The following is a 27,521-nucleotide window of genomic DNA, read 5'->3' on the forward strand; positions in this document are numbered from 1 at the left end:
CCGCCCAATTCACCCTCTCAGACCCCGCCCCTCCCAGCCGCCATGTTTGCGAGGGGCGGGCTCACTCCTGACGCGCCGGGGCCGCCGAAGTTGCGCTGACGTCAGTGGGGACTTTTGTGGCAGGTGAACGTCTGGTCCGCAGCGCCCTCTGGAGGCGGTGAAGAATCCAGACGCCTACTGCAGATGGTGACTGCAGCCATGAAATTAAAAGACGCTTACTCCTTGGAATAAAAGTTGTGACCAACCTAGATAGCATATTGAAAAGCAGAAACATTACTTTGCCAACAAAGGTCCGTCTAGTCAAGGCTATGGTTTTTCCTGTGGTCATGTATGGATGTGAGAGTTGGACTGTGAAGAAAGCTGAGCGCCGAAGAATTGATGCTTTTGAACTGTGGTGTTGGAGAAGACTCTTGAGAGACCCTTGGACTGCAAGGAGATCCAACCAGTCCATTCTGAAGGAGATCAGCCCTGGGATTTCTTTGGAAGGAATGATGCTAAAGCTGAAACTCCAGTACTTTGGCCACCTCATGCGAAGAGTTGACTCATTGGAAAAGACTCTGATGCTGGGAGGGATTGGGGGCAGGAGGAGAAGGGGATGACAGAGGATGAGATGGCTGGATGGCATCACTGACTCGATGGACGTGAGTCTGAGTGAACTCCGGGAGTTGGTGATGGACAGGGAGGCCTGGCGTGCTGCGATTCATGGGATTGCAAAGAGTTGGACACGACTGAGCGACTGAACTGAACTGGGAAAGGGACAAAAGAGAGGACTAGATGGTTGGATGGCATCAGGGATTCAATGGACATAAGTTTGTGGAGGACAGGGGAACCTGGCATGCTGCAGTCAGTGGGGTCGCCAAGAGTCAGACACGACTGAGCGACTGACCAACAACTGAGGGAAGATGGTAACCCCAGCAGAGGATGGGAAGGTGCCCCTAGGCTGGCTTTTGAGGCTAATTCTATTTGGCTGGCTATGCCACGCCCCCTCTGCCAGCCAACCACGCCCCACTCCGTGCACCAAAAAAGTTAGGCACTTCCGATATTCTGCTCCCTCCCAGGAATAATAACGTGCGTCTCTAAGGGCTGCCATGAGTTTGGGTGAACTCCGGGAGTTGGTGATGGACAGGAGGCCTGGCATGCTGCGATTCATGGGGTCACAAAGAGTCGGACATGACTGAGCAACTGAACTGAAACCTCTGAAATAAACACCATTATCACCTGGTCCCATCACTTCACAGCAAATATATGGGGAAAAAATGCAAACAGTGAGAGACTATCTTCTTGGGCTCCAAAATCACTGCAGATGGTGACTGAACCATGAAATTAGAAGACGCTCCTTTGAAGAAAAGCTATGACAAACCTAGACAGCATATTACAGACATTACTTTGCTGGCAAATGTCCATATATGCAAAGCTATGGTTTTTCCAGTAGTCATGTATGGATGTGAGATTTGGACCATAAAGCTGAGCACAGAATTGATGCTTTTGAACTGTGGTGTTGGAGAAGACACTTAAGAGTCGGTCCTTTGGACAGCAAGATCAAACCCGTCAAACCTAAAGGAAATCAACCCTGAATATTCATTGGAAGGACTGATGCTGAAGCTCCAATCCTTTGGCCACCTGATGGGAAGAACTGAGTCACTGGAAAAGACCCTGATGCTGGGAAAGATTGAAGGCAGGAGGAGAAGGGGATGACAGATGAGATGTTTGGATGGCATCACCGACTCGATGAACATGAGTTTGAGCAAGCTCTGGGAGTTGGTGATGGACAGGGAATCCTGGAGTGCTGCAGTCCACGGGGTCCCAAAGAGTCAGACATGACTGAGTAACTGAACTGATTGAATGACCTAGTATGGTTACTAAGTGCCCCAACTGGGATTTGACCTGACTCCAAACCTGACTACTAGTTTAATCTAACAGAGATCTAATGGGGGAGACTGTTGGTTAACAGTTGGTTAATCACAAGGCAGCAACAGATCCTCACTTTCCCTTTTCAAGAGTTTTTGTCCTTTTCTGACATAAAGAGGTCAGAAAACTACATTCTCAAAAACCTCCTCAGGAAAACACAATAGAACATACCCCTAACCCTCTAACGGAATATGTTGTTTACCACACCGAGTCCTAGTTTCTTCATCTTTGAAATTATGATAATTCTGACTGAGGTGAAGGGAAACGATTATAAAATGCCCAGCAAATAAATGATCAGCACTCAGTTAAGCAGTACATCACTCACTTGGAGGCTAAAAAATCTTATTGTACCTTCTGTGACCTTCCTGTCTTCAGAGCTTTACTTTTCATGGCAGCAGACTATGCAGTGTATCATAAAGCAGAGCTTCTCCCATTTGAATTGCACAGATTCACCTGGGCATCTTGTAAAATGCAGGTTCTAATTCAGGTCTGGAGCAGTGCCTTGGCTTCTACATTTCTAACAAGTCCCCACATGGCCCTGCTGCTGGTCTCTCGATACAGAAGGGACTGTAAGTTGTGGGGTGGGGGGCTGAGAGGGGCAGCATATAACTCAGGAGGCAGTAGAGCAGACTAACATCATTTGCTCCTTAGCATTTTCAATCACTGAATCTTAACCCTGTTTTATCAAGTGTATTACACAAATAATAGAAGTAATCCTGAAACAGGCTGTTATGTAAAATGTGAATGAGAGGTTTTTCCCACTGTAGGTGAGAAGCAAAACCATAGTTCTTGTGGCTACACTATGTACCACCTCAAGAAACTGACGAAAAACAGATTAAACAAATGAAAAGGTATTATTTTACTGTTAAGTATAACTTTGGTTAAATGTGTTTGTTCTCAGAGCTGTTTTTAAAACCTAACCATTTGTTCTCAGACCTGTTTTTAAAACCTAACCAATGTGACACCACTGTACCATATCCCAATCTGATTTGCTGTATTCCATGACTGAAAGTCTCCTTTGTTTTTCAAAATTATTTTTAAACCTATATGTATGCTCACTATGGTCTGTTAGGAATACCTTTCCAACTTCACTTTTTTTTTTTTATAACTACTACTCTTCATTTCAGGGAAAGAAGGGGAGTTGTGTGTGGTTGTTCATGGGACAGTGACACCTAACAAAAAAAAGATCTTCATCTCCAAAATGGATCCTTGTTTTCAGCTCAATATGAATAATAAAGAGTTCCCAGCCATCTCATTATTCCCAATATATGAAATAAACAATAAAGGGTAGCCATAGGAAAAGGGAGGGGCTCTTCTCACACTGCCATGCAGGTTATCACAGTGTCTCCTCAATAAGAGGTAAAAACAAGGACCATTGGATTATCCTCACATTAGACAGTCAGGCAGCATCAGGAGCTGGAGTCTTAACACTGCAAAATTAGCAGCTTGATGTGAGCTTCAACCTTAGCGTTCTCTCCCACTGGCTCAGCTCCAGCTGAAGACATTTCCAGCTCCAGTAAACTTCTGCCCTCTGAGAAGTCCAATTCATGTAAAATCAGATGCTGGGCTAAGCACTGTTACAGGTTACATATTAAACAGTGCGACATATTTTTCACGGGTCTTGTAAAAAATCATCGTATTAAAGTATTAATGTCTTGGTCACATACTTTTCAAAAGTCCTTTCTTTGGTAATAAAAAAAAAAAATCACACCAAATTTCTTTTACAATGAAAAATTTATTTTGCCTTTTGCCTAGAAGCAAAACTAGTGAAAATTAAAGTATAAAAATAAATATAATTACATTAATGAACATTCCACTCAAAGTAAAAATAATAAAAATAATATATATAAATAAAAAGCACATTAAAAGCACAAAACAATGTCTGGCACTTTTATGAGAAAAAGCTGTGAACATTAAAAAATTCGTAAAACATGCAAGCTTTACCCTTAAAAAAAAAACTCAAGTTCTGTATCCTTAATCCAAAACTAGTTTTAACTTTCTCTGAAACACACTATTTGTTATAGCCAATCTGCATTACTGTACACAAAACATTTAGCATCTATCTTTCATACTGGAAAGACCCACAATGATAATAAGTAATCTGTATCCTGAGTTTTCAGAATGATAAAGCACAATTTATCATATTAAGATCATTTTGATATACTTTGCCCAAAAATATAAATTGGTAATTCAGACGTTTTTGACTGTGTTCTATTTCTAATTTTCTGATTCACTCCTTAAATAAATGATACATTTCAATAAAGAAAATCAAGTTTACACCCAGAGTAGATTACAATTTTCTGTCTACAGTTGGATGGAAAAGTTAAATTTTAAAAGGAGTGGAAAATCGAAGAAAACCATCCTTATCTCAAAATCCTTAAGAGAATACTAAGAATACATACAGTCTGCATTTTCAAAATACCAGTATCTTTTTAATATTCAAGTCAGAAAGATTAAATGCACACATAAATGTTCCCAATTTTACGTGAGAAGCACAAAGCCCTTTTGGAAATAGCTTGATAAATTAACAACAATATTCTTTTTATAAAGTCATGTTCCCTTGGTAACCTTTTTTGGTTTATATTTTAAATGAATATGTTAGTGATGAAAAACCTTAAATATAAGTGTCTCATGTAATGCAGCCTTTCAACTAGAGTATTATCATCCCATTTGAAAATCTGAATTTATCATATCAGATAGCCCTTTATTCCTCTCCTAAATCAAGCATGCTAAAAAAAAAGCAGAGTATGAAGAAATAAACAGACTAAATAGAAAATGTAACTGCATGCAACATGTTATTCTATTTTACAGAAATAGATTTAATAATGCATTCATTCCTAAGCACTACTACATTCAAGATTGTGCTATCTTCCCCAAATTTGTTACCCTCAACAGATTTCATAGTTTAGTAGAAATGTTTCTGATATTACTGGGGTAACGTACATTAAGCCTAACACTTCTGTAAGACAACTAGTTTTTGAGAAGAATGTACACTTGTGACCAAAATGATGACACCCAGCTACTTCTGTGGTACATTTTAGGTAGACCACAATAGGCAGGCAAGTGTGTTATCCTATGAGATCACATCATAAATCCAAGAATATGAGAGATTAATCAGTTTTTGCAGTAATAAAACAAAAGAAAAACATTCTTCTGCAATAATTTCCTCTTAAACAGAACAGTATCTAATTTATCAAATAGTGTGCTAAGATAAATGAACTTTGTATTTCAGAACTTATTTATAATTTATCACACCTTTTCAATATTTTATAGAAATAAACCCAAATGTCCTTTGAGTTTACAAAAAGGTTCTCAACAGACACCTGAGTAATAAAATAAATTTATACAGGTTAAGGACAAAAATGAGTCAGTTACTAAGCACTAATTTGTCTTCACCCAAAACTGAAGAGCAGACTCATTGGAAAAGACCCTGATGTGGGAAAAGACTGAGGGCAGGAGGAGGAGACAAAGGGTAAGATGGTTGGATGGCATCACTGACTCAATGGACATGAATCTGAGCAAACTCCAGGAGACACTGAAGGACAGGGAAGCCTGGGGGGTATATTCCATAGGGTCTCAAGGAGCCAGACGCAACTTTGTGCCTGAACAACAACAAAAAACTGATACTAAGAGGAAAATTTGAGGTGGGGGAGGTGGGGGGAGGTGGTTAGAAAGAGACCAAAATATCCAGATGATTTCTCAGCCCTTTGACATCACTTTGCCTGTGTAAACAGAGGCCAGAGTTAAATAAAAAATCATGAGCAGGAAAAATAATATGAATCCTAACCTTTCCCCCATTTTTATCCTAATGAATGTTGTCTTCTTAAATTGTCGCAACATTTGGCCGCTTTCTTTGGATTTTTCCTGCATATACTCCTGGAAACAGAGCAAAACTAATATTATTTCTCAGTGTCGGTTTTTCTATAATGATACCATTTAATGACTGCTCACTATGTACCAGGCACTGAACTAAGCAAAATACATTAACATATTTAATCCTTATGTAAAATAATCATGAGGTCAAAATTGTTATACTATTTTAAGGGTACCAGTCACTTGTATAAACAACAGAATAAGAAGTAGAAACTCTGAGAACCCAATTCCACCTGATTCATTATTTTATTTAACCATTTTGCATTACTGTCTCCTACTCTAATCAGTTTTTGAATTTCACTGTAAACTCTAAAGCACAAGACATAAAACAATATGTCTTAAAATATGTGAGATCAGAGATTGCAATTTAGTTTATAAAAACTATAAACAACTTTAACTGCTTTGCAGCAAACTGCAGTTCAAACACCTCAGAACTCTACTTCAAGCTGAGAGATTGATAGTCTAACAAAACTGAACTTTCTGTAAAATGCTTAATAAAAGGTATGTTCTTCTATTAGAACATGTAATGTAGGTAAAATCAATGCATAATTTCAAATTTCTTTGAAACATAATCCAGGCCATTAAAAATTTAAGGAAGACAGAATAGTCTTTTCAAAAGCAACTACGGATCCCTGTGTTGAGATTCACAGAATTTTAGTCAGTCATAACAGAAATTTTAAAAGGATAAAATTCTTTAGTCTTTTTCAATTGTCTAAATATGCACTCTTGTATAAATAAATCTTTAGGAAAAAATAGGAAAGAATTTTTGTACTTGTTAGATACATATTAATTATACATGTTTGAATGAACATGTATAATTAAGGGTTAAGTATATTTTTATTAATAATTATGTTGCAATGCACTTAAACCACAATAGTTCTAAGTACTGAACTTCATTGTACACATTAACTGCAATGACTTTCTTTTCATCCCTTATACTGTTGCGTATTACTGAAAAGAAAACAGTAGTTGCTATTTTTCTTATAGGTTCACAAGTGACAAATAGTGGAGATGAAATGCATGAGAAAAGAATATGGAAAGTAGTCACTGTGGGAATAGATAATACTAAGCAAAACAAAACTTATTCTTCAATAACTTGCCAACTAGCTAGATTTATCAAATTATTTAATGCTAACATGATAAAAAACTGAAAATGTCTTAAAATTTCATAAAACTTCACAAGCAACAGATCTGGTGTTTGGTCCAAATGGTTATCTTTCAAACAAGCTGATCCAACCTCTGGAATAAGCAGGATTTTCAATTCTCTAATCCCTTTAAAACAGCTCCATTGACTGTCACTCGCAGTGAATTCCAAAAGATGACCTTTTAAATTATCTACATATTCAACATTATGAATTAAACTATTATACATGCAAAAGGTGAGCAATCAATTCAAAGTTGTGATCAATATCTTGTTCCTTCTTTGAACTTATGTGAATAACATGAAAAAATGTGTTGCTTGTTCCCTCCTAATTTGGAGGAAATCACTTAGCAATAAAAGCTCTAAAATATATTAAGAGGAAGATTAGAACTGTTAAAGATTTAATTTTCCTTGCCTGGTGATTAGATTTCTTTTAAAAGTTTAGAAAGCAGTCTAGTTAAAGCAAAACAGTTTGAAAGTATTTTTAATGGATCACATAATTTTTGGTGAGCTTATCATAGTGTCTTAACAAAGGTAGCTAAAAATATTAAAACATTAGCTTAAAGGTTTTGCATTAGCTCAACAACGAATTTGTCTTTCTGCCACCATAAATAGGATTTCAAAACACATTTTTTTGTTTAATCCTTAAATAATTCTCAAGTAATGAATATAAAGACATTTAGCTCAAGCTTCTTATTGAGCAAAAGATTAAGCCCTTACCCCCTCGCACTTGGCATATTCACATGTGACCCTGTAGTCAGAGGGAAAAATTCTTCCCCTTATGTGCAGATACAAATATTCCTGGGGGATGCACTGCCCCAAAACTGAATAGACATGCACAGATTTGGATAGATCATTATATTTTACTCATTTATAAAAACTCTTCTGAATTAAGTGTGTATAATTCTACAAATTTTTCAAATTAAAAAATACATAGTATCTTCATGGAATTTACACTGAACCACCATTTTACTCAGACCTCCTGCTGCCATAAGATACTAATACAAATGCTCACCAGTAGGAACGACTGTGAATATGCCAAAATCATGGTGGCAAGGAAAGACACCGCATCCCCCTGGTATGGCCTGCGTTATGGGGCAGCTTGTGCACGTCTTTCTATCGAACAGGTTTCAGGAATTGGTTACACACCTGAAACAGGCGCTCTGCTAGGCACTCTGCTCTGTGAAGACTTCTGTCTATTTTGCACAACCCCCTTCACTGATGTCTTAGGGGTTCTAATTGAATATAAAAAAATTAATAAGTCACTTGCATTAAGTTCTAAATGTTCAACATTCAAAAAAAGCAACCATACTGCATCAACTGTTCAAAGCACAAATAAGCTTGAAGAGAATTTAAGTCTCATGCATGCGCACAGTAAGAAAACTATACTTTTGCTTCAGCAGGAGACAATAACCACTAAACTATAGCTTATGCTTTGTTGGAGAATCACTTTGGTGATGCTGAACGTACTATATGGATGTTTACAATATTTAATGAGCAAAATGGTATGAAATGAAAAGTAAAAACACACCAACAAAAGATGATAATTAAAATATAATACACAACAGTACACCAAAGGGTTATCTTTGAACAAAACATTAAAAGCTCTTCCTAATGCTATAAAAAGACCATATTTTAAAATAATTATCTTTTACATAAAAAGCACTACGTTATTTTTCCCTCTCAGATCTAATCTCGATTTGAATATTTTTAAATACCCATGTGTGTTGAATTCTTACCCTTGTCTACTCAGTAGCCTATGAACAGGTGCATTCTGTCCTTGATTTGGCTGAAGGACTCTGTTGACAAAGTAAATAAAAATTAATCAACAGGATAAATTCAGTTTTTCCCCTATTATCTTTCAATAGATGAAAGAAACAGTGAGGAAGAAGTCAACTATGCAATGATCTGGCCTATACTTTACCACAAAGGAAAACGAAGTGATTAAAGCATATTAATATGGTGCCTAAATGCTCACCAAGAGGCCAAACCTTGGTTTTTTTATCAGGAGATATCTAACATAAGTATTAACCCTGTGCTTTTAGATAATTTATTTGTGTACTTTACAAAAGCCAATTTTTCCTTTCAAACATCTGAGAAATAAAACACAAAGAGCACAAAACAGGTCACAATTAAGTTTAACCTTCTAAGGTTTTAAAGTAAATATCCAAGATCCCTGAGACTGCAAACTGAACTCAAAGACATATGGGGCTCAAATTTCTATGTCCTACAGAAAGCTCCAGGAACATCTGGTCTGACACATGACCTTGCACATGATCAGGTATTACTGTGGATTCTGATCCTCTCAGCCTCCAACTCAACAGGGAGAGATTTAATGATGTAAAGGAGAACAAAGCTAATAAAAAGCTTGGGATTTATAAAATTTTCTTCTCCTTAATAGTTAAAAAATAGTCTCTCAGTGAGACTGTGATTTTTCTCACCTTGTTTCAGAAGGATTTTGCTTAACCAGAAATTTCTTACTTGGCATTCCCATTTCTGCAGCCCTAACACAATATAAAAATAAGGACATACAAATAATGTTTTTAGAAAGGGAGAAAATACATGATTACAAATGTGATACAGGATGACAGAAACAAATCATTTCAAAGTCAGTATACTACTGGAAGACCTATAATAAGCATACTAAAGACAAATTTTAAGAAAGAAGAGTTTTAATAGGATAGTTTCAGATATTCTTTGCATTAAGTTTTTCCCACTAGGAAGTCTTTAGAATATTTGAAAAAGAATGTATTTAAAAGATAAAATTAACATTGAACATAAGGATTAAGTATTTTTAAGATTATTTGACTAGCTATCAATTATACAAGCTGACGTTGACATACTTTATTAATACATTTATCTACAGATAAAACCAGATTTTCCCACCTGATTTTAATAAAACTCTCTATACAAGGGAACTTCTATCACCCTAGTTGAAGAAGAGTCAATTGTTCTTTATTTCTAATTTGAAAATACAAACCAACAGATGCTTAAAATCAATTGGCCTGATAATAATGAAATTAGAATGTGACAAGGCATGAAAAACTTACTTCATGTACTTCTTCCTATCAAGAGACTTCTGTGTTGCAGCTGAAAGAGCCACTCGTGGACTTTTCATTTTATCCTTTAAGACAAAAGTAACATGAAGCTCTAGTGGTATCAGTAATACCACTGTATTATAGTATAGGATGATCTCAAATTGTATGGAAAGACTTCTCTTATTAACATTTTGAACTTTAACCTAGTCTTTACAATTGAAACAATCTGATTTTTCAAAATTAATTAAAATTATTTTGCCCAATAATATAAATTTGGCTTGCTTCTCTTTTGCCAACCCCACTAAGATCACTGATTCAAACCACAGATTTCCAACACTCTGATATACAGCTGACCCTTGAACAACACAGGTTTAAACTGCCCAGGTGACATATATCCAGAATTTTTTCAACAAATGTATTGGAAATTTTTTTGAGATTTGTGATAATTTTTAAAAACTCAAAGATGAACTGTATAACCTAGAAATGTCCAAAAAAATTAAGTATGTCATTAATGCATAAAATATATGTATCTACTGGTCTATCCTTATAAGCATAAGGTGTGACTATTTCACATAAAATCAATGTTTATTTTCTGTTTTATAACTTTGCTTTCAAAGTTACATTACCATATAATATGCCAGCCTCTCTCTCTTTATCCCTCCCTCCTGCTCTCTTCTCTTTCAACTGCAGCATATTATAACAGGTAAATGGTGTTAAAAAAGAAAAAGGCTAACAGTTTCCAATACTGTATTATGAACATAGCTGTAACACTGTAGGTCATAATTATAATGATTTATTCTTTAGTGTGGGCTTCCCAGGTGGTGCTAGTGGTAAAGAACCTACTTGCCACTGCAGGAGACATAAGAGACTCAGGTTTGATCCCTGGGTTGAGAAGATCCCCTGGAAGACAGCAAAGACAACCCACTCTAGTATTCTTGCCTGGAGACTCCCATGGACAGAGAAGCCTGGTAGATTATAGTCCATGGGGTCGCAAAGAGTCGGACACAACTGAAGCGACTTAGCACAGCACAGCAGCACATTATTTAGTGCACAGGCCAGTCTACTATGAAGTAATCACAGTGCTTATACTAGGCTCCCAGAAATCAAACATATTGCTGTCTCTTCATTATCAACGCATGAATCATTATACCTGTAAATAAACATGAATTTCTTCTTCATGTTACATGTTATCTTTTCATTTTTTATGTCTAATGTTAGTAATACATATAGCATCTTCAGTGTTTTGTATCATAAAAGACAATACTGCTGTAGCTACTGCAAGACAGGATTCATCTTGTAAACAAACAACATAAATTTATGGTATTGATACAGTACAGTATGGTAAATATATGTTCTCTTTATTATTTTCTTTAGCTTATTTTACTGTAAGGATACAGTATATAAGACATATAATATACAAAATACGTGTTGATTGTTCATGCTATTGGTGACGCTTCTGATCAACAGTAGGCTCTTAAGTAGTTAAGTTGTTGGGAAGTCAAAAGTTATACTCAGATTTTTGACAGTGGGCCACCCCTAAACCCCCACATTGTTCAAGGAGCAACTGTATTTCAAATTAATTTGGAGCCTGTTTTCTAATTCTCATTTATAAAAGAGGAACTATGCACATGATAGTTTCAAGGATATTTAATCAAGAACAGTCAGTTTTTTAATGAGTCATCCAAGCAGCATGCCATGCTTAATTCAGAAACCTAATCACAAAACAGTATAAAATCCTTTTACCAGTTTCTTTTCAATTTGTCTACAGATTTAACTATTTTTGGTAATCCTGAGAACTCTGTTTTAAGAATTGTAGGAAGGGTGCTAAAATCAATAAAGAATGATATTTAGTATCAATTACTCCAAACCCAGAAGAACCTCATTGTGAAGTAATTATAGATAGATAAATAAATATACCCCTAGTTCCTATTAATATTTGGTCTTTGAACCCAGTTCCTGACACAAAGCTCCTAAAACTCTTGTAATCAAATATCCTGAGTGACAGGATCATCTTTTTTCCTAATGCTCAATCTTGGACTTTGGTTCTTGACACAGAGCTCCTATATCTTTTGGAATTTCCTGGGTGACAGAAGCATCCTCTTTTTTTTCTTTTTTTCAAACCTGGGATCTGACAGTAAAAGCACCAAGCCCTAACCACTGGGTTGCCAGGGAATTTCCCAAAGCACCTTCTGTTCTAATAAGACAAACCTGAGGGTCTCTGGATAAGGGCTAGTCACCAGAAACACCAACATGATTACAGCCTTAGAACTTTCAGTCTCACCCCCTATCATCTGGGGCAGGACTGAGGCTAGAAATTGAGTCAATAATCAATCATGCCTTCATGATGAACCCTCCATAAAAACCCAAAATACACGTCCCTATGCTGAGAAGGTGGCGCACAGCCTCCACAGGATGGACGCTCCTGCTCTCAAGACCCTTCCACCCCGCACCCTGTGCATTTCTCCTTCTGGCTCTTCATCTCTGTTACTGTATCCTTTATTATATAATAAACCATTAAATGTAAGCAAAGGTTTCCCTGTGTTCTGTAAGCCATTCTAGAAAAATCTTCAAACCAGAGTAGAGAAAGTGTTCATGGGAACCCCAATTTATAGCCAATTGGTCAGAAATACAACATGGAACCTGAGATTGGCATCTCAAGAGGGGCGCAGTCTTATATGAATGTCTCCCTATCTTGTAGCATCTGACACTGACACCAGGTAGATGGTATCAGAACTGAACTGAATCATAGGACACCCAGCTGGTGTCAGAGATCTGGTGTGGGAGGAAAACCCACATATTTGCTATGAGAAGTATCTTGTGAGTGTAAAGGAAAGCAATGTGTTTTTCATCATTCACTAATTTAAAACCCATGAAACATACCATTTGCCTGAGCATTTTCTCTTTGCGAACTTCTCGATCATGATGTAGAATAGACATTCTTTCAGCTGCATCCATTACAAAGAATATGTCATGAATGCCATACAGGGCAGCTCGCAACTAAGTTCAAAAGAAGAAAATATTATACCAATTTAAAAAAGATGAGGTTAGAGGTCAGTAATATTATGTACTCTTAAAGAAAAAGGTTAAAGTTTTAACTGAAACCTACTTTCAGTGGTTCAATCAAGGGAGAGAAATAAAACATTTCCATCTCCTAAGAGCCTTGAGGACACATGCATTACCTGAGCTAACACTCTTTCCTGAAGAGAAGCATCTTGTGCTGAAACAACTCCTCTCTTTAAAGGTGCTTCTGACTGAAAACTTCTTATAAATTCCATAGTATCCTGAAAAAAGAAATGCTCCTTCATTTTTCTAGGAAGATTTCATGATCACTGGAGTTTGTGTTCTTTTTTTCAGTCAAAACAAATGTAAGTACGCAAATAAAACTATTACATCAGAAGTCAAACAGCACTCTCTTTAAAGTGAGACAAAAAATGCACAACCTACTTCATTCACCTATTTTTAAAAATTATCTGAATGAGATTAATCAATTTCTAAAATTTAAGCCTTTAAAGGGACTGAAAGTATTTCATCTGCCTAAGTACTGAACTCAATTGTCAACCGTGTCAGAACACTGATAGAAACTGAGATGGAAATGCAATACAATGTACACAATCCTCTTACTTTCACAGTTTGTCGAAGTTGTTTCAGCTTATCTGTCTGCATAAGCCTACGAGTAAGGAATCCTTTTGCCACTGCAGTTACTTTGTTAAATTTTGCTTGTACTTCTGGACTGAAAACCTAGAAATAGTATAGACACAACAATTTAATAACCTGAACATTATACTCAAGACTGTTTTCTTATCTATTACAATGACTAGTTTGTACATATGAAATTCTTCTGTATGTGTTTGCTGTGTTGTTTAATATCTAATAAAAGCTAAGCTTCTGATGTATCACAAAATATTTATGGTTCACTTGTAGAACCTAAGATAATGTAGCTCTTTAAAAAAGATAGATTAGGGACTTCCCTGGCGGTCCAGTGGTTAATATTCTGTGCCTCCACTGCAGGGGGCCTGGGTTCAATCCCTGGTCAGGGAAACAAGATCCTGCATGCCAGATCCCACATGCCATATGGTACAGCCAAAAACAAATAAAATTAAAAAGACAGACAGACATGCATGCATATATCATTAAGTTTGCCCACCTGAGACCACTTAGTTTTGGCCCTTCCAAAAGGCCTTGTTACTGAGAGTTTGGTCAAGCCACTACTTGATGATCCCCAGAGGTAGAATGGTACTTCATTTGCAGAAGCAAAGCTATGTTGTAGGGCAGAACTTGTGAAACCTTGAGAAACATACACATAGTATTGTATTTGATGTCAAAACAATTAGAATACACAGAACATCCAAATAAACATGACACTCATTAAGAATAACAACTCCTCTGAAATTGATCCACATGAAGACTTAAAATATTTATGGACTTCAAGCTTATACACCAGATGGATCTTTTCAACACAAAGAGCATTTCAGGATAATTGAAGATAAGCTCTTATTGGGGCTGGGAAATGAGATGTAATTCAACATCACCCAGGAGATAGCAAACTGAGTTTTCCCTTGAAGAATATCACCTGCTGCATGAGTGAACAAAGACTGGGCTCTGAGTCAAATTTCCTGATATTTTCCTTGCTAAGGTGGCTTTTCTTCATGAACACCTGCTCACTGGTCTTTGCTGCTATCATTTCATTTTTCATCAATTAGTAAGCAGCTGGCAAATAGCAGCGGGTTGGACATGCGATGACTAATAGAAAGGAGGTACAATTTTAAAGTGTGCCAAACAAAATATCTTAGTATAAGATAATTTTCTTAAATGTTAAATGATTTTTTAATATTTACCAGAACTATTTGAATTCGAAGTATGGAGTGAGTCCACTTGAGACAGCACTGTGTCTAGTAAACCAGAGTCACTTATCTTTCTCCATCCAAAGTCCACAGCATTGCTAATGTCCAATTCAGAGGCTTCTGCTGTAATTATTGTCTTCTCTTTTAACATTTTCTCCTGTTCTTCTATGTCCTGCAGATTAAGTTTATTACAATGTGGTAGGCTCTTTTGTTTAATTACATCTCCAGAGTATCATTTTAGGCTTAGCTAAAAGTATGTATGATTATCAGCAAATTATTACTTTAGGTTTTCCTCCCTCAAATAAAATTGACAATTTGTTTAACTGATTCTAAAATGTAATAATCTTAAAACAAGTGTCCTTCCTCTTCTAATACACCCTTACAGAAGGCATATTTCAGCATCTACTTATAAAATACCTTTTAAAATATTAAAAATTTTGAATCAAGGATTCAATTAAGTATCCTTTTGATAAACTATGCATTTACTTTTAGATAAGCATCTAAATATTGTAACTCATACTTTGGCAATAAAAATACCATCCATGTAACAAAATCAATGACCCCCTTAGAGTAAGATACACATAAGTAACAATTACAAATATCCTCTACATGACCAAAATTCCACTCACCAGCCCTATATCTCTACATTTTAATTCCTCACCTTTTGCAGTCTTTCCTGTTCCCTTTCCTGCTCAGCTATGAGTAGTGATAACTGCTGGGCATGCTGTTCTTCTAGTCTCTTCCGCATTTCTTCAAAAGCTAGTATCTTGCTTTTTAGTATCTCCTCGCCTTCTGAAAAAAAAACATATCCCCTCAAATTTAGAAAATTTAGTAATATCTGATGATTTATACCATCAATTTAAATTACGCTTCTAACCAGAGAATATTCCTGGATCCAACATAGTACAATCAAGATACAGCCAGATCACCATTCTGAACCACATTCTCTTTTGTTCTCCTTTCATTTCAGATTACTAAAGGTCTGTATCTTATCACCCTCACCCAATTATTCAACAGATCCCTTCATGATCTGAACTGATGGAGACAAGACTGTATGTTCCATCCAGACTCTCCTTACTCCAATGAACTTCAAGATGTGGTTCTCGTGTGCACCTCACCTCCATTTATTCTCTTCACTCTTGTCCTTTTCCAGGGTCTCTAGTATTATAGCTTAGCCTGTGCTTTTTCTTTTAAATAAATGCTTTGATAGTGTAAAGCTACTCAGTATAAAGTTCCAAAAAAGATTAAATACTAAAATTCCATATAATTACTAAAAATATATTAAATCAGTATGACTATGCAACTTACTGAACAGAAAGTGGTGAGATACTCTGAAATGTTGAAATACCAAGTATTACACAGACGTAGTACAGATATTCAGGGATCCACTGTAATTCCCCTAAATTCAAAGAATCCTTCTTTTCAAATACACAATGATTTTCATTGAAAATAATTATATTTGTCTTACTCCTGTAGTATTCCAATAATTTGTTCCTAAATCCATTTTATTCAGCTGTAACAATTGGCATTTGTACATGGGCAATTTTTTATAGGTTGACAGGGGGAGCTGGAAAAGCAGTAGAATAGTTAACTCTCAGCAAGAAAGGAAAAAGGCTCCCACTTAACCACTCAGCCAATAGCAGGAGTCCGTTCAGCTCTACCTTAAAAACTTATAAATGAGTGCCTGTCCAGGGGCTCCCTCTTTGGGAGGTGTCCCAAGGTAGACAGCCAAGCTATGGGCAGCTCTCAGCACACTGTGCTGCCTCCCATGCCCACCACCACAACAACCCAGCTGCCTCCATGACCAGCCTGATCTCCCACACATGGCCTTCCTCTTATGCCAAAATTGCCACTTAGTTAGTCCCTGTACTTTTGGTATTCACCAAGACAGCCTTAGCCTGTTGTGTCATCTATTTAGAGAAGCCAAGCCAGCTTCTCAAGTATCAACTGTTTTCTTTATTAGAGTTCTGATAAAGCTGCACATGCATTAAAGGATCTGCCCCAATCCAACTCTATTTTTCTGATAAACTTTGTTATTTTTAGTGTGCAATTTTACAGAATATAGTTTTTTTTCAGGAGGCTATATATCACATTAGTTAAAATGTCTGTGTCTAAAAAGTTAATTTACTTGATTTATAAGTCTTTACTATCAGTAATGAAGAATTATGAATCATAACAACAAAGTAAGGTGTAATAAGACTTGTTTTAACAAGTTGCTGTTAATATAACACTAGATGCAACAGAAATTTTGAAATAATTTTCACTACTAAATATACCGAGCCTTATCAGTGCTATTTTCTCTAATAATTTGATGTTAAAGTGTTTACTGAAGGGCCAACTTGTGGCTCAGACAGTAAACAATCTGCCTGCAAGACGGGAGACCCAAGTTCAATCACCGGGTCAGGAAGATCCCCTGGAGAAGGAAATGGCAATCCACTCCAGTATTCTTGCCTAGAGAATTCCATGATCAGAGGAGCCTGGTGGGATACAGTCCATATGGGGTCACGAAGATCAGAGACGACTGAGCAACTACACTTTCACTTTTCAAAGGGCCAACTGCATAAGCATCTCATTACAAATCAAAGGGCAAACTGGTGAAAATACTGGAAGGAATATTGGTGAAAATAAAGGAAGACATAACAGCAATACAATGGATTAAAACTATGAATGATGCTTCATGCAAGAACTTTTTCCTTCAGTCATTAACAATATTCTCTATTAATACTAAATGGACTGTGAAAGATTTATAATTTAAATAAGAAAATCCTTTAAGAAAGCCTATCAAGTGGCAATACACTGTAGCTAATTATGCTCTCTGATAAATGAAAGTAACCTGAACAGGTGAAGACAATTATTATTATTCTGCATATTGTCAATTAAAAGTATTAAAGATGCCATCTGTTTGGCAGATATTAAACACTTCAAAGCCTTCTTACCTTTGGAACTACTTTCTAACATCTTATTCTTGATGTAGACAGATCCTTTAGAATATCTTTTTTCTGGCAAATGTTGCCTTTCCTGTTCAGCTATTCCAGTTGTTACAACATAAGGGTAGTTTTCTTTTTGCAAATTATCAATATCTAAATCAAGTCTCCGTTTAACTTTCTCAAAACTGTTATCCAAAAATTGTTCTTTTCCACAGGACACTGTAGGGGTATCCATCTGCTGTCTGGTATTCTGGTTCTGCATCAGTAAAGGAGATGGGTTTTTTACATCGTAAGACTTATTCAGTTCCATCTGTAAGTTGCAGGAGTTTTTCTCTAACACATTGGTTGACTTGACTCCACTCACACTACCAAAGTTTTGACTCAGAACACACTCTCTGGTGGCATATGGCTCATGCAATCTTTCCCCTGCAGTACATGTACTGTCCACTCTGTGCGGTCCTCTCGCATCAGATATTAACTGACCTTCCATGATAGCAAGTCCATGAATAACTTTATTTTCTAATTGATTACCTGAAGGTTGACATACCTGATTTGATTTACCTAAAACCATTTCCTGCATGGCTTCTGTATTTTTGCTGACATAAACCTTACTTGAACAAACTCCTGATAAATCAACTGGTAACTTTGGCACAGTTTCAGGTACATTTGTTTTTTCATCAGTTTCTTGAACAACTAACTCTACTGCCTGTTCTTTCCCTTTAGGACTTAATTCTGAAGCATTTATTGGGTTATTTATAAGTATATGACATGCTGATGATGGCCTAGAACGCCTTCGATGCATTTTAGGACTTAGGCTTGGCTCTGGGCTAGGTATTTTGGCATACGAACCAGTAAGACTTTTGATAACATTATTTTCAGTAACAAAAGTGGGAATGCCTTGGAAATTAGAATCAGTCTCTAAAACAGTGGTATGGCCAGTTCGTATAGATATGTCCACTTTAGAAAAGTTACCTAAAACAGATGTATTCATGCTGCTTGCTTGAGTGAAAGCACCTTGGAGAAGAACATTTGATTTATTAAGGCTTGGTTTGTCAGGAATAACTGAACCACAGTGTTTGCCTATCAACGGGGACTTCTCCTTTCCATTGTCAGTCACCTTAACAGCATCATTTTCTTTGTCTGAATGACTCTCATTAACACTCCTCTTTACACTACTTCTCAGACTGCGTCTAGACTGCTCCCTTTCTATATATTCCTTTGACTTTTTCATCAGGTTCTGAAGACTCATTATGTAGGGATCCGGAGTAACTTCCTCCAAAAGTGATGGATCTTGTTCTTCATTTGTTGGAAAGAGAACATCAGAAGTAAGTGTCTCCTGTGCTGCTGTTGAGGAAGTCTTTAAAGAAGCTTCATTTTCTGCCTGGCTAATATTTGAACTATCACATTGCTTCAGATAACTCAATTCTTCCGAGTCCCTAGCTAAGTCTATTCTATTAGATTTAAATCGATCCTCATTATTCAATGGCAAAATTCCAGTTATCTTTTCAAACTTTGCTAAAGTAGAGTGTTCAGTAGGGCTTGGCAAGCTATTTGGAAGTGTAGCAGGAACATTCAAGTTTCTGACTTCTGAATTAGAGTAAACTGTTTCAGTCTCCCACTGATGAAAATCACTGGCATCAGGTGCTTTTCTAACCTGAAAAAGGAAATATAAAAATTAACATTTCATCACTACACAAAAAGCCTTTGATTTCATTGTTTTCTAAAGCAAAACTGAAACTGAAGATTCAGAATTCTAATATTTAAAAACACAAACAAAAGCTCAGATGACATTTTCCATGGTATTCTGTATCATATGGAGCACAAATTACTATAAAAAGCATCTACTGGTCATGCTGGACTATTTATTAAAAGATTATAAGAAAAAAAGTAACATCTAAATAATCTAATAAAATTATGAACGTATGTACACATCTATACACACACACATATATATTCATATACCAGTGTGCAATTTAATCTTGGAATAGAAGTATTTTCCATAACTTTCTTCTGGTTATATGTTATTAACATCACCAACTGCTTCTCCTATGAGAACTATCATCTAAGGATAACAATGTGTAAGATAAATAGCAAGTAATTAAATTCCTTACTTAAATGATTCCTCTTTAAGAAAGACTAACTTGCCCAGGATATTGATTAAGCAATATTAATCCAGTACCAAGACTCTTGCCTCCCATATGCTTGCTCCCAATTTTAACTAAAACCCTCTGTATGTTGAGACAAATTTGTGGTAAATGATAGCTCAGCTATGCAGTTTAATACTTGAAAAATAAAAACTTAAAACTCAATACATTAAAGCAAATTCCAATTTGATTAACTGATGACTACTTAAAACAACTGCCTGCGAATGAGTTTTTGAACAAGCAAAGTTAAAAACTTAATAAAAAAAAAAAAACTTAAAGAGAACAATTGTATACACAAGATTCAACAGAAAAAAAAATAAAATTACATTTTGGATCTATTATTTTTAAGTAAAAAGTCAACTAGGATGTTTTCTAAAGATTCAGTTCAGTTGGCTCAGTTGGGTCCAACTCTTTGCAACCCCATGGACTGCAGCACACTAGGCTTCCCTGTCCATCACCAACTCCCGGAGCATAATTCTAAAGATTATACAAGCATACATGAAACTGGCAAAAATCATCACCATATTATCTTATGAATATAGACTCCAGAATCCTGAATTTTAAAAGATTTTTAAGCTGTTTTGTGTTTTTTTTTTCTCAGACAACATGGCACTCCTATTTTAGCTTACAAATCCCAAGACATGCAATTGTTTCCAGGTACTCTGCAATAAACAATACAATGAGATATACTTACAACTTCACAACTGAAATAAAATAAAAGGAATACATACTCAGGACACGTGTTCACAGGTTTAAGTAAAATTATTTCCTCAAAATAGCTAAACATTACACATCTGTGATATTCAGCACCCATCCTTTTTATACATCACTAATATAAGCCTTTGATTATACAATTTAAATAACAACAACAAAAACAATCTACCACAAAATCACAGATTTTACAGGTAAAACAGACCTTAGAAAGCTTCTTGTGTAAGATAAAATTTCTCTAACTGCATAATTAATTCATTACTCTATATTGTACATGCAGAGAAAGTTTTTAAACTCAACGATAATCCCATTAGTAATATATATGAATTGTTCCCTCAATGGACCAAGAATAATATGCTAGTTTTGTTCCAAAAATAGGAAATATGTAATAAATCAAAAACCCACCCTTGTTGTGCTACTCATTATAGTTTTTAAATTCAATATGAGGAGTAATTATACTTTACAAATTAAGATCAACTACCCACAGCGAAAGGAAGGTAGAGTTAGTGGGAAATATCATCTAGCATGAATTACATGAACCACAAACCTCTAAGATTATAAAAGAATTAAAAGATGTAACCAGAAAAACAGTGCTACATATGGCAGAAATTATTTAAATTACTCAGTTTTTCTTCTTAGTATGAAACGATCCAGAACTTAAAACCAATTGTTTATACAAATCTAAAGTAACTGCAAAAGGTAAAGATGTGTGGTTTAAATAGTTTCAATTTATATCTAAAATGCATCAAGAAAATTCTGTTATGTAATCTAAATTGCATTTGTATATCTAAGATCAGAATTTTCACCAAAAATATTGGAAGCTGTTATTTACTTTAGCAGAGAATGAGAATAAGATCACTGAGTCAATAGACTGATTAGTTCAGAGGTAAACTACAATGGCCAATTCTATCATTTTGTCACTGAGAATTCAATGTTTTTAGAGTCATAAGACACAGACAATAAGCAACTATACTCAGTGTGTGGGTCCACTGTCTAAATACCCTCTGATTCAAGTACTGAGCATCACTAACAAGCAAATGAATTTTCTTTAGAGTAACTGAAATGGAATATTGCAAATTACGAAGCTTCTCAAACACAACTGCATATTGGTAATTAACCACTAAAGCAAATATATTTCTGAAAAATATCATCAATGCTTACCTCATGATTTCTTAATTATAATTTAAAAGAGCTTATATTACACACCTGAACATTTTCAAGAATCTCTTGGACACGAGACAGTAAAGCTTTCTTCCTATTAACCTGCCTTCTTGCTTCGACATCAAGTGCTTTCTGCTTTTCTTGTTGCATTTCCTTTCTTTTCTCAATATTAAGCTGAAAAACATCATAAATATGTAATTACTTCTCTTAAATGTAAAAATATCATAAATTCAGGAAGTTCTGAACCAGAATGATTAAAGATGTGTGCAACAGGTAAAACTATCTACAGTGAAAGAAATCTGAACCATGGTTGGGGTTGATAACTGGGATGAAAGATGTGAGATCTTTCTGTGGTGATGAAAATGTTCTGTATTGGTGTGAGTTCTAAATGGATGCCATATATCAGAACTCAAAAAAAAAAAAGCTATGTCTCTCCTTTTGAAAAGGGTTAAGCATCTTTTAGGTATTTATAAGCCTTTCATTTATTTTTCTGTGAACATGTCTCTCCTTTTGAAAGGGTTAGGCATCTTTTAGATATTTATAAGCCTTTCTTTTATTTTTCTGTAAACAACCCTACTGATTCACGATTAAAAAAAAAAAAATTATTTAAAATCAAAGAACATTTACCAGTGGAGAAAGCACAGCCACTCCATGGAAGCGAATAAGTGAGATGCTTTCAGACTGGACAGGTAGAAAGCTCTCTGTGGATAATGATGCTTCTTGGATTCTGGACAGACTTTTCTCACAAAACTTCTCATACTCCTCCATCTTCCCACAATCACACTACAGCAGGGGAAAAAAGCCATTTTTAATGTGCTGATCTTAGTTTATTTGGCAAATCTGTAGGGCACTGAAATATTTCTAGAATTCACAATTTCTAGAACTGGGCTTCCCAGAATTGTTTTCCTGATCAGGAGCTAATTCTTGGGCACAAAAAAGACCTCAAGACCCTGCCCAATTAAGCCTGGCTTCATGTACTAAATATTTCTAAAGATTTATATATAGTCAATCTTTAAATGTGATTAATTTAGAAAGGCACAAAAAATTCAGCAATGAAACCTTCTGAAAAGAAACGCTATGCAACCTAACTAACTTTAGACTTTAAAACAATATTATCTTTTCTTCAGCAGGACTTATCTATACATCACAGGAAAAACTATATAATACAAAGGTAGGAATCCTTAGCAAAACAAAAAAGGGGGGTGGGGGCTAGATAAATAAGAAAGATATTTACTTTCAAAAATTCTTCTACCACAAAGTCCAGTCTATCACTTGCATATCTTTAAGAATATAATTTGACTCCATGATAACTGGCCAAATCAGAAGTGAAAAACAGAATCTATTGGCCCTCATATTAATTCTACTTTATAGTTGAAAAATGGAACCATCACCAAACTACTTACAACAATCAGTTCAGTAATTTCACAATTTCTGGAAAACTGTGATGGTGGCTATGAAAATATAAGGTAACCAGGAAGGATTAGCTAACAATTCATTCATCCAGCATGTGTTAAATATGTGATTGCCTGTTTTCACAGTATTATGTCTGGCATTGTTTCCTAAATAAGCAAGGGAAAGGAAAAGAGAGCTATCACTGGACTCATAACCAACAAGGATATGAATTGTGAAAACTGAAAAACTAATACGATAATATTCCTTTAAGTGTTCATTTTTAAACAATTAACAACAACAAAAAAAGAGGGAAGTGAAATTCAATTCATGACATGGGATATGCAAAGATGAAATAAGATACAATATGATACTGCCCTAAGCCTCAAGGCACTTAAAAATTTAGTACTATAACGTATCCGGAACAAACAATAGCACAAATGGAAATGAAGGAAAATCATATATGAAATTATGATTACATTATGAGAAAATAAGATCTATTGCTAGTTTTGACAAACTGGTAGTCTTATTAATAGCAAAACTTCTTCCTATCATCCCATCAATTCTAATTATTTCTATATTCATTTATGCAAATTGAGCTTAATTTCAAAGAAATGGTTCTCTAGCGTATAAATGAGATTATCTTGCAAACTTAAATTCATAAAACAAGAAAATAAAATACAAAACAGCTTACTGCATGATAACCAAAGCAGGCCTCATTTAGTCTAGGCTTCAACCCATATTATATATTAAAAATTAGAATAGGCAGAAGCTAAGATATGAGCAAGTTAAATGATCCCCTCTCTACTAAAATACTTCAAAAGAATTTTTAACACAACCCACGCATCCAGCATTACAAGAAACAAAAATAGATTATTCATACAATGAATGTAATATACTTCCAATGGATATACAAGCAAAGCATGGAAGGTCTGGGAAATTTAAGGAAATAAAATATCTTTATGGTAATAGCTTTATATTTCTTTCAACGTCATATAAATATGCCCCATTGCTACAGAAAGTTAAATTCACATCCCTTAAACAGTATATGTTTGCCATACACACTGCAGTCATACAGCAATATATTTTTATTACCGCATAACATGGCCTATAATAATGCATTAAACATCCAAATACAAGTCTAATATCATGATGATGAAAATAACCAAGTGACCCTACAGCATGAACCCTGCGTCATTCACTATCACACTATCCTGCTGTTTCCCAACTTTCATAGCACTTACCCCTATCTGAAATTATCTTGTTTATTTCCTTGGGTTTTGTCTGTCTTCCTCCACCAAAATGTAATCTCCATAAGCACAGGTACCTTCTCAGTCTTGCTCACCACTGAATCCCCATTACATAGGACAAAGTCTGTACACAGGAGGCACTTCATAAAAATATTGAATAAACAGAATAGTTAGCTCAAACAATAAAGTAAATCAGAAAAAAGAAGACAGTGGACTATACTGCAAAGAAGCTAGCAAGGAAGAATGGAATTTAGAGAATGGGAGTTTCATAGATGACCCTATTCCCAGAGAAAATGGTACCTCTAAACTGCAAATCAACCATTAAAAAATTGAGAGCCGGAATCCTATACAATTAAGCAACAGGGAACTCCGTTTCTCATGCCACAATTACCTCTGTCAACAGGGTTTTATTTTAAGGGAGCATTGATTACAAGGCCACTGCAACCACAAACCTACTGCCCCATACTTTATCACTAGGCATTACTGGTCCACTTGAATTAATAATTTGTTGGCTGCATCAAGTTCAGTCATGACCTGTCTTCTCCATTTAAACTAGGATCCTTCTCCAAATGAGCCTCTTTGCAAACCCCATAGACTCACAACTCTGATACCTGCTCATCAGTACTCCATCAGAAATGTCACTGAAGGAAATGTTAAAAGAACACAGAACACGTCCTGTTTACACATCCTAGCTACTTATTTACCCATCAGTCTTTTCAAAGGGGCAAAAAAAAGGGGAAGCTTTCTTTTTCAGGCACACACGAGCTGTGTGTTCTTGGCAATTCACTTACCATCTCTATGCCTCAGTTCCTGTAAAATAGGTATAATCATAGTATCGCTTTGACGAGATTCTGTGTGGATTCATTAGTAGGACATGCAGAAAGCAACGAATGGGAGCAACTTTCATTAGGAAGAGAATGATGAAGACTATTTTTTTCCCACTAGTTTATGAATTCCTAGAGGGCAGTTGGTTTCTGATAAGATTCAAATTGAACTTAAAAACGTGGGGGTTGAAGAGGGAGGGGACATATGTATACCTATGGCTGATTCATGTTGAGGTTTGACAGAAAACAACAAAATTCTGTAAAGCAATTATCCTTCAATTAAAAACTAAATTTAAAAAAAAAAAAAAAAAAGGGGGACCTCAGCTTCCTCATTTTGCTGCGTTTATACCCCTCCCCATTAAGTCAAACTCTAGGCGCCTGCCATTTGCTTAAACTAGGAGCAGGGAACTGGGGTTATAACCAGGTAGAAGCAAAGGGTGGAAACCACCTAGTAGCATGAGGGCCAATAAAGATAATTTGCTTTTTTATCCTTCTCCTTATGCCCCCAGAGAGTCACAAACGCAGGGTGAAGAATGCGCCTAGGCCCTTTAGCTGGTGATAACTGGCATTCAGAAATGGCCAGTGCACACCCTGGGACGCTCCCCTTGCCAAGGAAAAAAAAAAAAAAATGGCCCAACCAGTTCTATCAACAGGAGATGGTTCCCCAGTTCTGGTCCGATTTTATTTACTGGGGACCCTCTGCCGTCTCCCCAGCGCTCCAAGCCCACCTTCCCCAGCTCCTCTGATAAAGCTCCATCCCGAGGACCCACCAGGCGGTGCCAGCATCTGAACATCACCTCCGCGACCGAAGCCGCCGGCCCCCGGGGCACCCGCCTCCACACAGCCTGAGTCTTTCCAGGGGCTCGAGGTCCGGAAGCCCCTGCGCTCGGGTTCCTTTCAGCTCCTCAGCGCGCCAATTCAGCCCGCCCTGCGGCCTCGCAGCCGAGACCCGCTGAGTCAAGCCCACTCTCAGGCACACACCTGTTCTCCCACGGCCCCGGCAGATTTCCTCCCCTAGCTCCTGGCCTTGGTAGGAAGCAAACTGCTCAATTGGTACTGACTGAAAACAGCTCCGTTCGCCGCCGCCTTCTCCTCCTCCTCCCCGCCATATTACGGTACTCTGGCGGCAACGCGGGCTCCTGGCAACCGCCACCGCCACCGCCGCCGCAGCCGCACCCCCACCTCCGGACTCCACCTCTTAGGGCCGGAACTTCCGGTGGCTGCTTCCGGGTCCATTGGCCCGGTTGGGCCTTCAGAAAACTACAATCCCCGAGCTGCTGTGCGCCCCTGGGTACGCGTCCCCGCCCAGCGATAGAAGGCGTTTTTCTTACGGGAGGCGCGGTGCACGCCGGGAAGCGTAGTCCTCACTGACAGCTCTCAAATTTTATTTCGTTAGGAACTGAAGCCTCGAGAAATGTTCTTTGAAGCTGCTATTTTTCACTTATTTGTAAAGAGATAACTTCTTTCTGTACAATCGTTGGAATACATACAGTAGGCACTAAAATTTTTTTCTCTCTAAAATAAAAAAATTATTGAATCCTAGATGCCACAATTTTAAGCTTCAACACTTCCCTACTCTTGCAAATCACAGGGAAAATACCTCCAAGAAAGGAAGGCAGCAGGTTCAGAATGGCAGGAAAAGCTCAGAATGTTTTGCCAAAGTTCTCTGTCCAAACATATTGCCAGTTTTCTGTCAACTTAAAAAAAAACCATGAGAGTTGTAGGTTAAGTTTTATTTGGGACAAAAATGAGGACTATTACTCAGGAGACGACAGCAATTCAGATAGTTCTGAGAAACTGCCCCCAGACAGGCAGAGAGAGGTCAGTATTACATACAATTTTAGCGAAAAGGGATATGTGAAGTCAAGCACACGTTTTGCCAGAGGCTTCCAGCTGGTCACGAGGAGCTGATGTCAACATTAATGATCTTAGTGCTTTTCTAGATAGGAGTAGATGTAAGAATTGGGCTCATAAAATCTGAAAATACCTAGTTTTTCCCGGAGCACAAAGTGCCTCATTCCTGATCTCCACCCTGAACTCCTTTCAGGATGTGTTGAAGGTCAGTGGCTTCAGTGGCTAATAATTTAATCCTTACAGAGGCAAAGGCAACTGCCAATTTTTGTTGGCATTTTCAAAATATGATTTAGCAGCTAGCTCCTTTCCTAAATTGGCCTTACCATCTGCCTCTCTTTACCCACTTTTTTTCCCATGCCAATTTTCTCATGTATAAAAGATTTAAACATGCCTATCACAAGAGTAGTTGTAAGGAATACTTGAGATAATTCTTGCAGTTCCTTGTACAGAAGCCCCATCA

At 36.6% G+C, this 27,521-nt stretch overlaps 1 protein-coding gene across 5 annotated transcripts; it reads right to left on the reverse strand.

The window, feature by feature from the left end:
• Nucleotides 1-5,562: 5,562 nt before the first annotated feature.
• Nucleotides 5,563-26,388, reverse strand: CCP110 (centriolar coiled-coil protein 110). Of its 5 annotated transcripts, XM_070362203.1 has the most exons (18): nt 26,189-26,388; nt 24,378-24,523; nt 23,148-23,303; nt 22,372-22,527; nt 21,790-21,918; nt 17,738-19,382; nt 15,463-15,593; nt 14,796-14,973; nt 14,105-14,244; nt 13,582-13,698; nt 13,140-13,241; nt 12,841-12,957; nt 10,804-10,860; nt 9,973-10,046; nt 9,364-9,426; nt 8,662-8,721; nt 8,072-8,157; nt 5,563-5,784 (listed from the first exon to the last, which is right to left on the reverse strand). In XM_070362203.1, the coding sequence occupies exons 4-18, from the start codon at nt 22,510-22,512 to the stop codon at nt 5,732-5,734; spliced, it is 3,093 nt and encodes a 1,030-aa protein (XP_070218304.1). In that variant the 5' UTR covers nt 22,513-22,527; nt 23,148-23,303; nt 24,378-24,523; nt 26,189-26,388; the 3' UTR covers nt 5,563-5,731. The 5 variants fall into 5 exon arrangements, with proteins under 5 accessions (XP_070218304.1, XP_070218303.1, XP_070218305.1 ...); XM_070362202.1 differs by lacking the exon at nt 23,148-23,303; XM_070362204.1 differs by lacking the exons at nt 10,804-10,860; nt 23,148-23,303.
• Nucleotides 26,389-27,521: the final 1,133 nt, after the last annotated feature.

This window comes from Bos mutus, chromosome 25 (genome assembly GCF_027580195.1).
Source record: "Bos mutus isolate GX-2022 chromosome 25, NWIPB_WYAK_1.1, whole genome shotgun sequence".
Taxonomy (NCBI): domain Eukaryota; kingdom Metazoa; phylum Chordata; class Mammalia; order Artiodactyla; family Bovidae; genus Bos; species Bos mutus.

Bases quoted from the DNA above. Each gene is read 5' to 3' on its own strand.
- CCP110 (XM_070362202.1), bottom strand. From the start codon at position 22,512: ATGGAGGAGTATGAGAAGTTTTGTGAGAAAAGTCTGTCCAGAATCCAA. The intron at 15,594-17,737 runs GTAAGAAGGCTT...TTTTTTTTTCAG, and splicing joins GTTAGAAAGTAGTTCCAAAG to AAGGCGAGGAGATACTAAAA. The intron at 8,722-9,363 runs GTGAGAAAAATC...CTTTGTCAACAG, and splicing joins CAAAATCCTTCTGAAACAAG to AGTCCTTCAGCCAAATCAAG.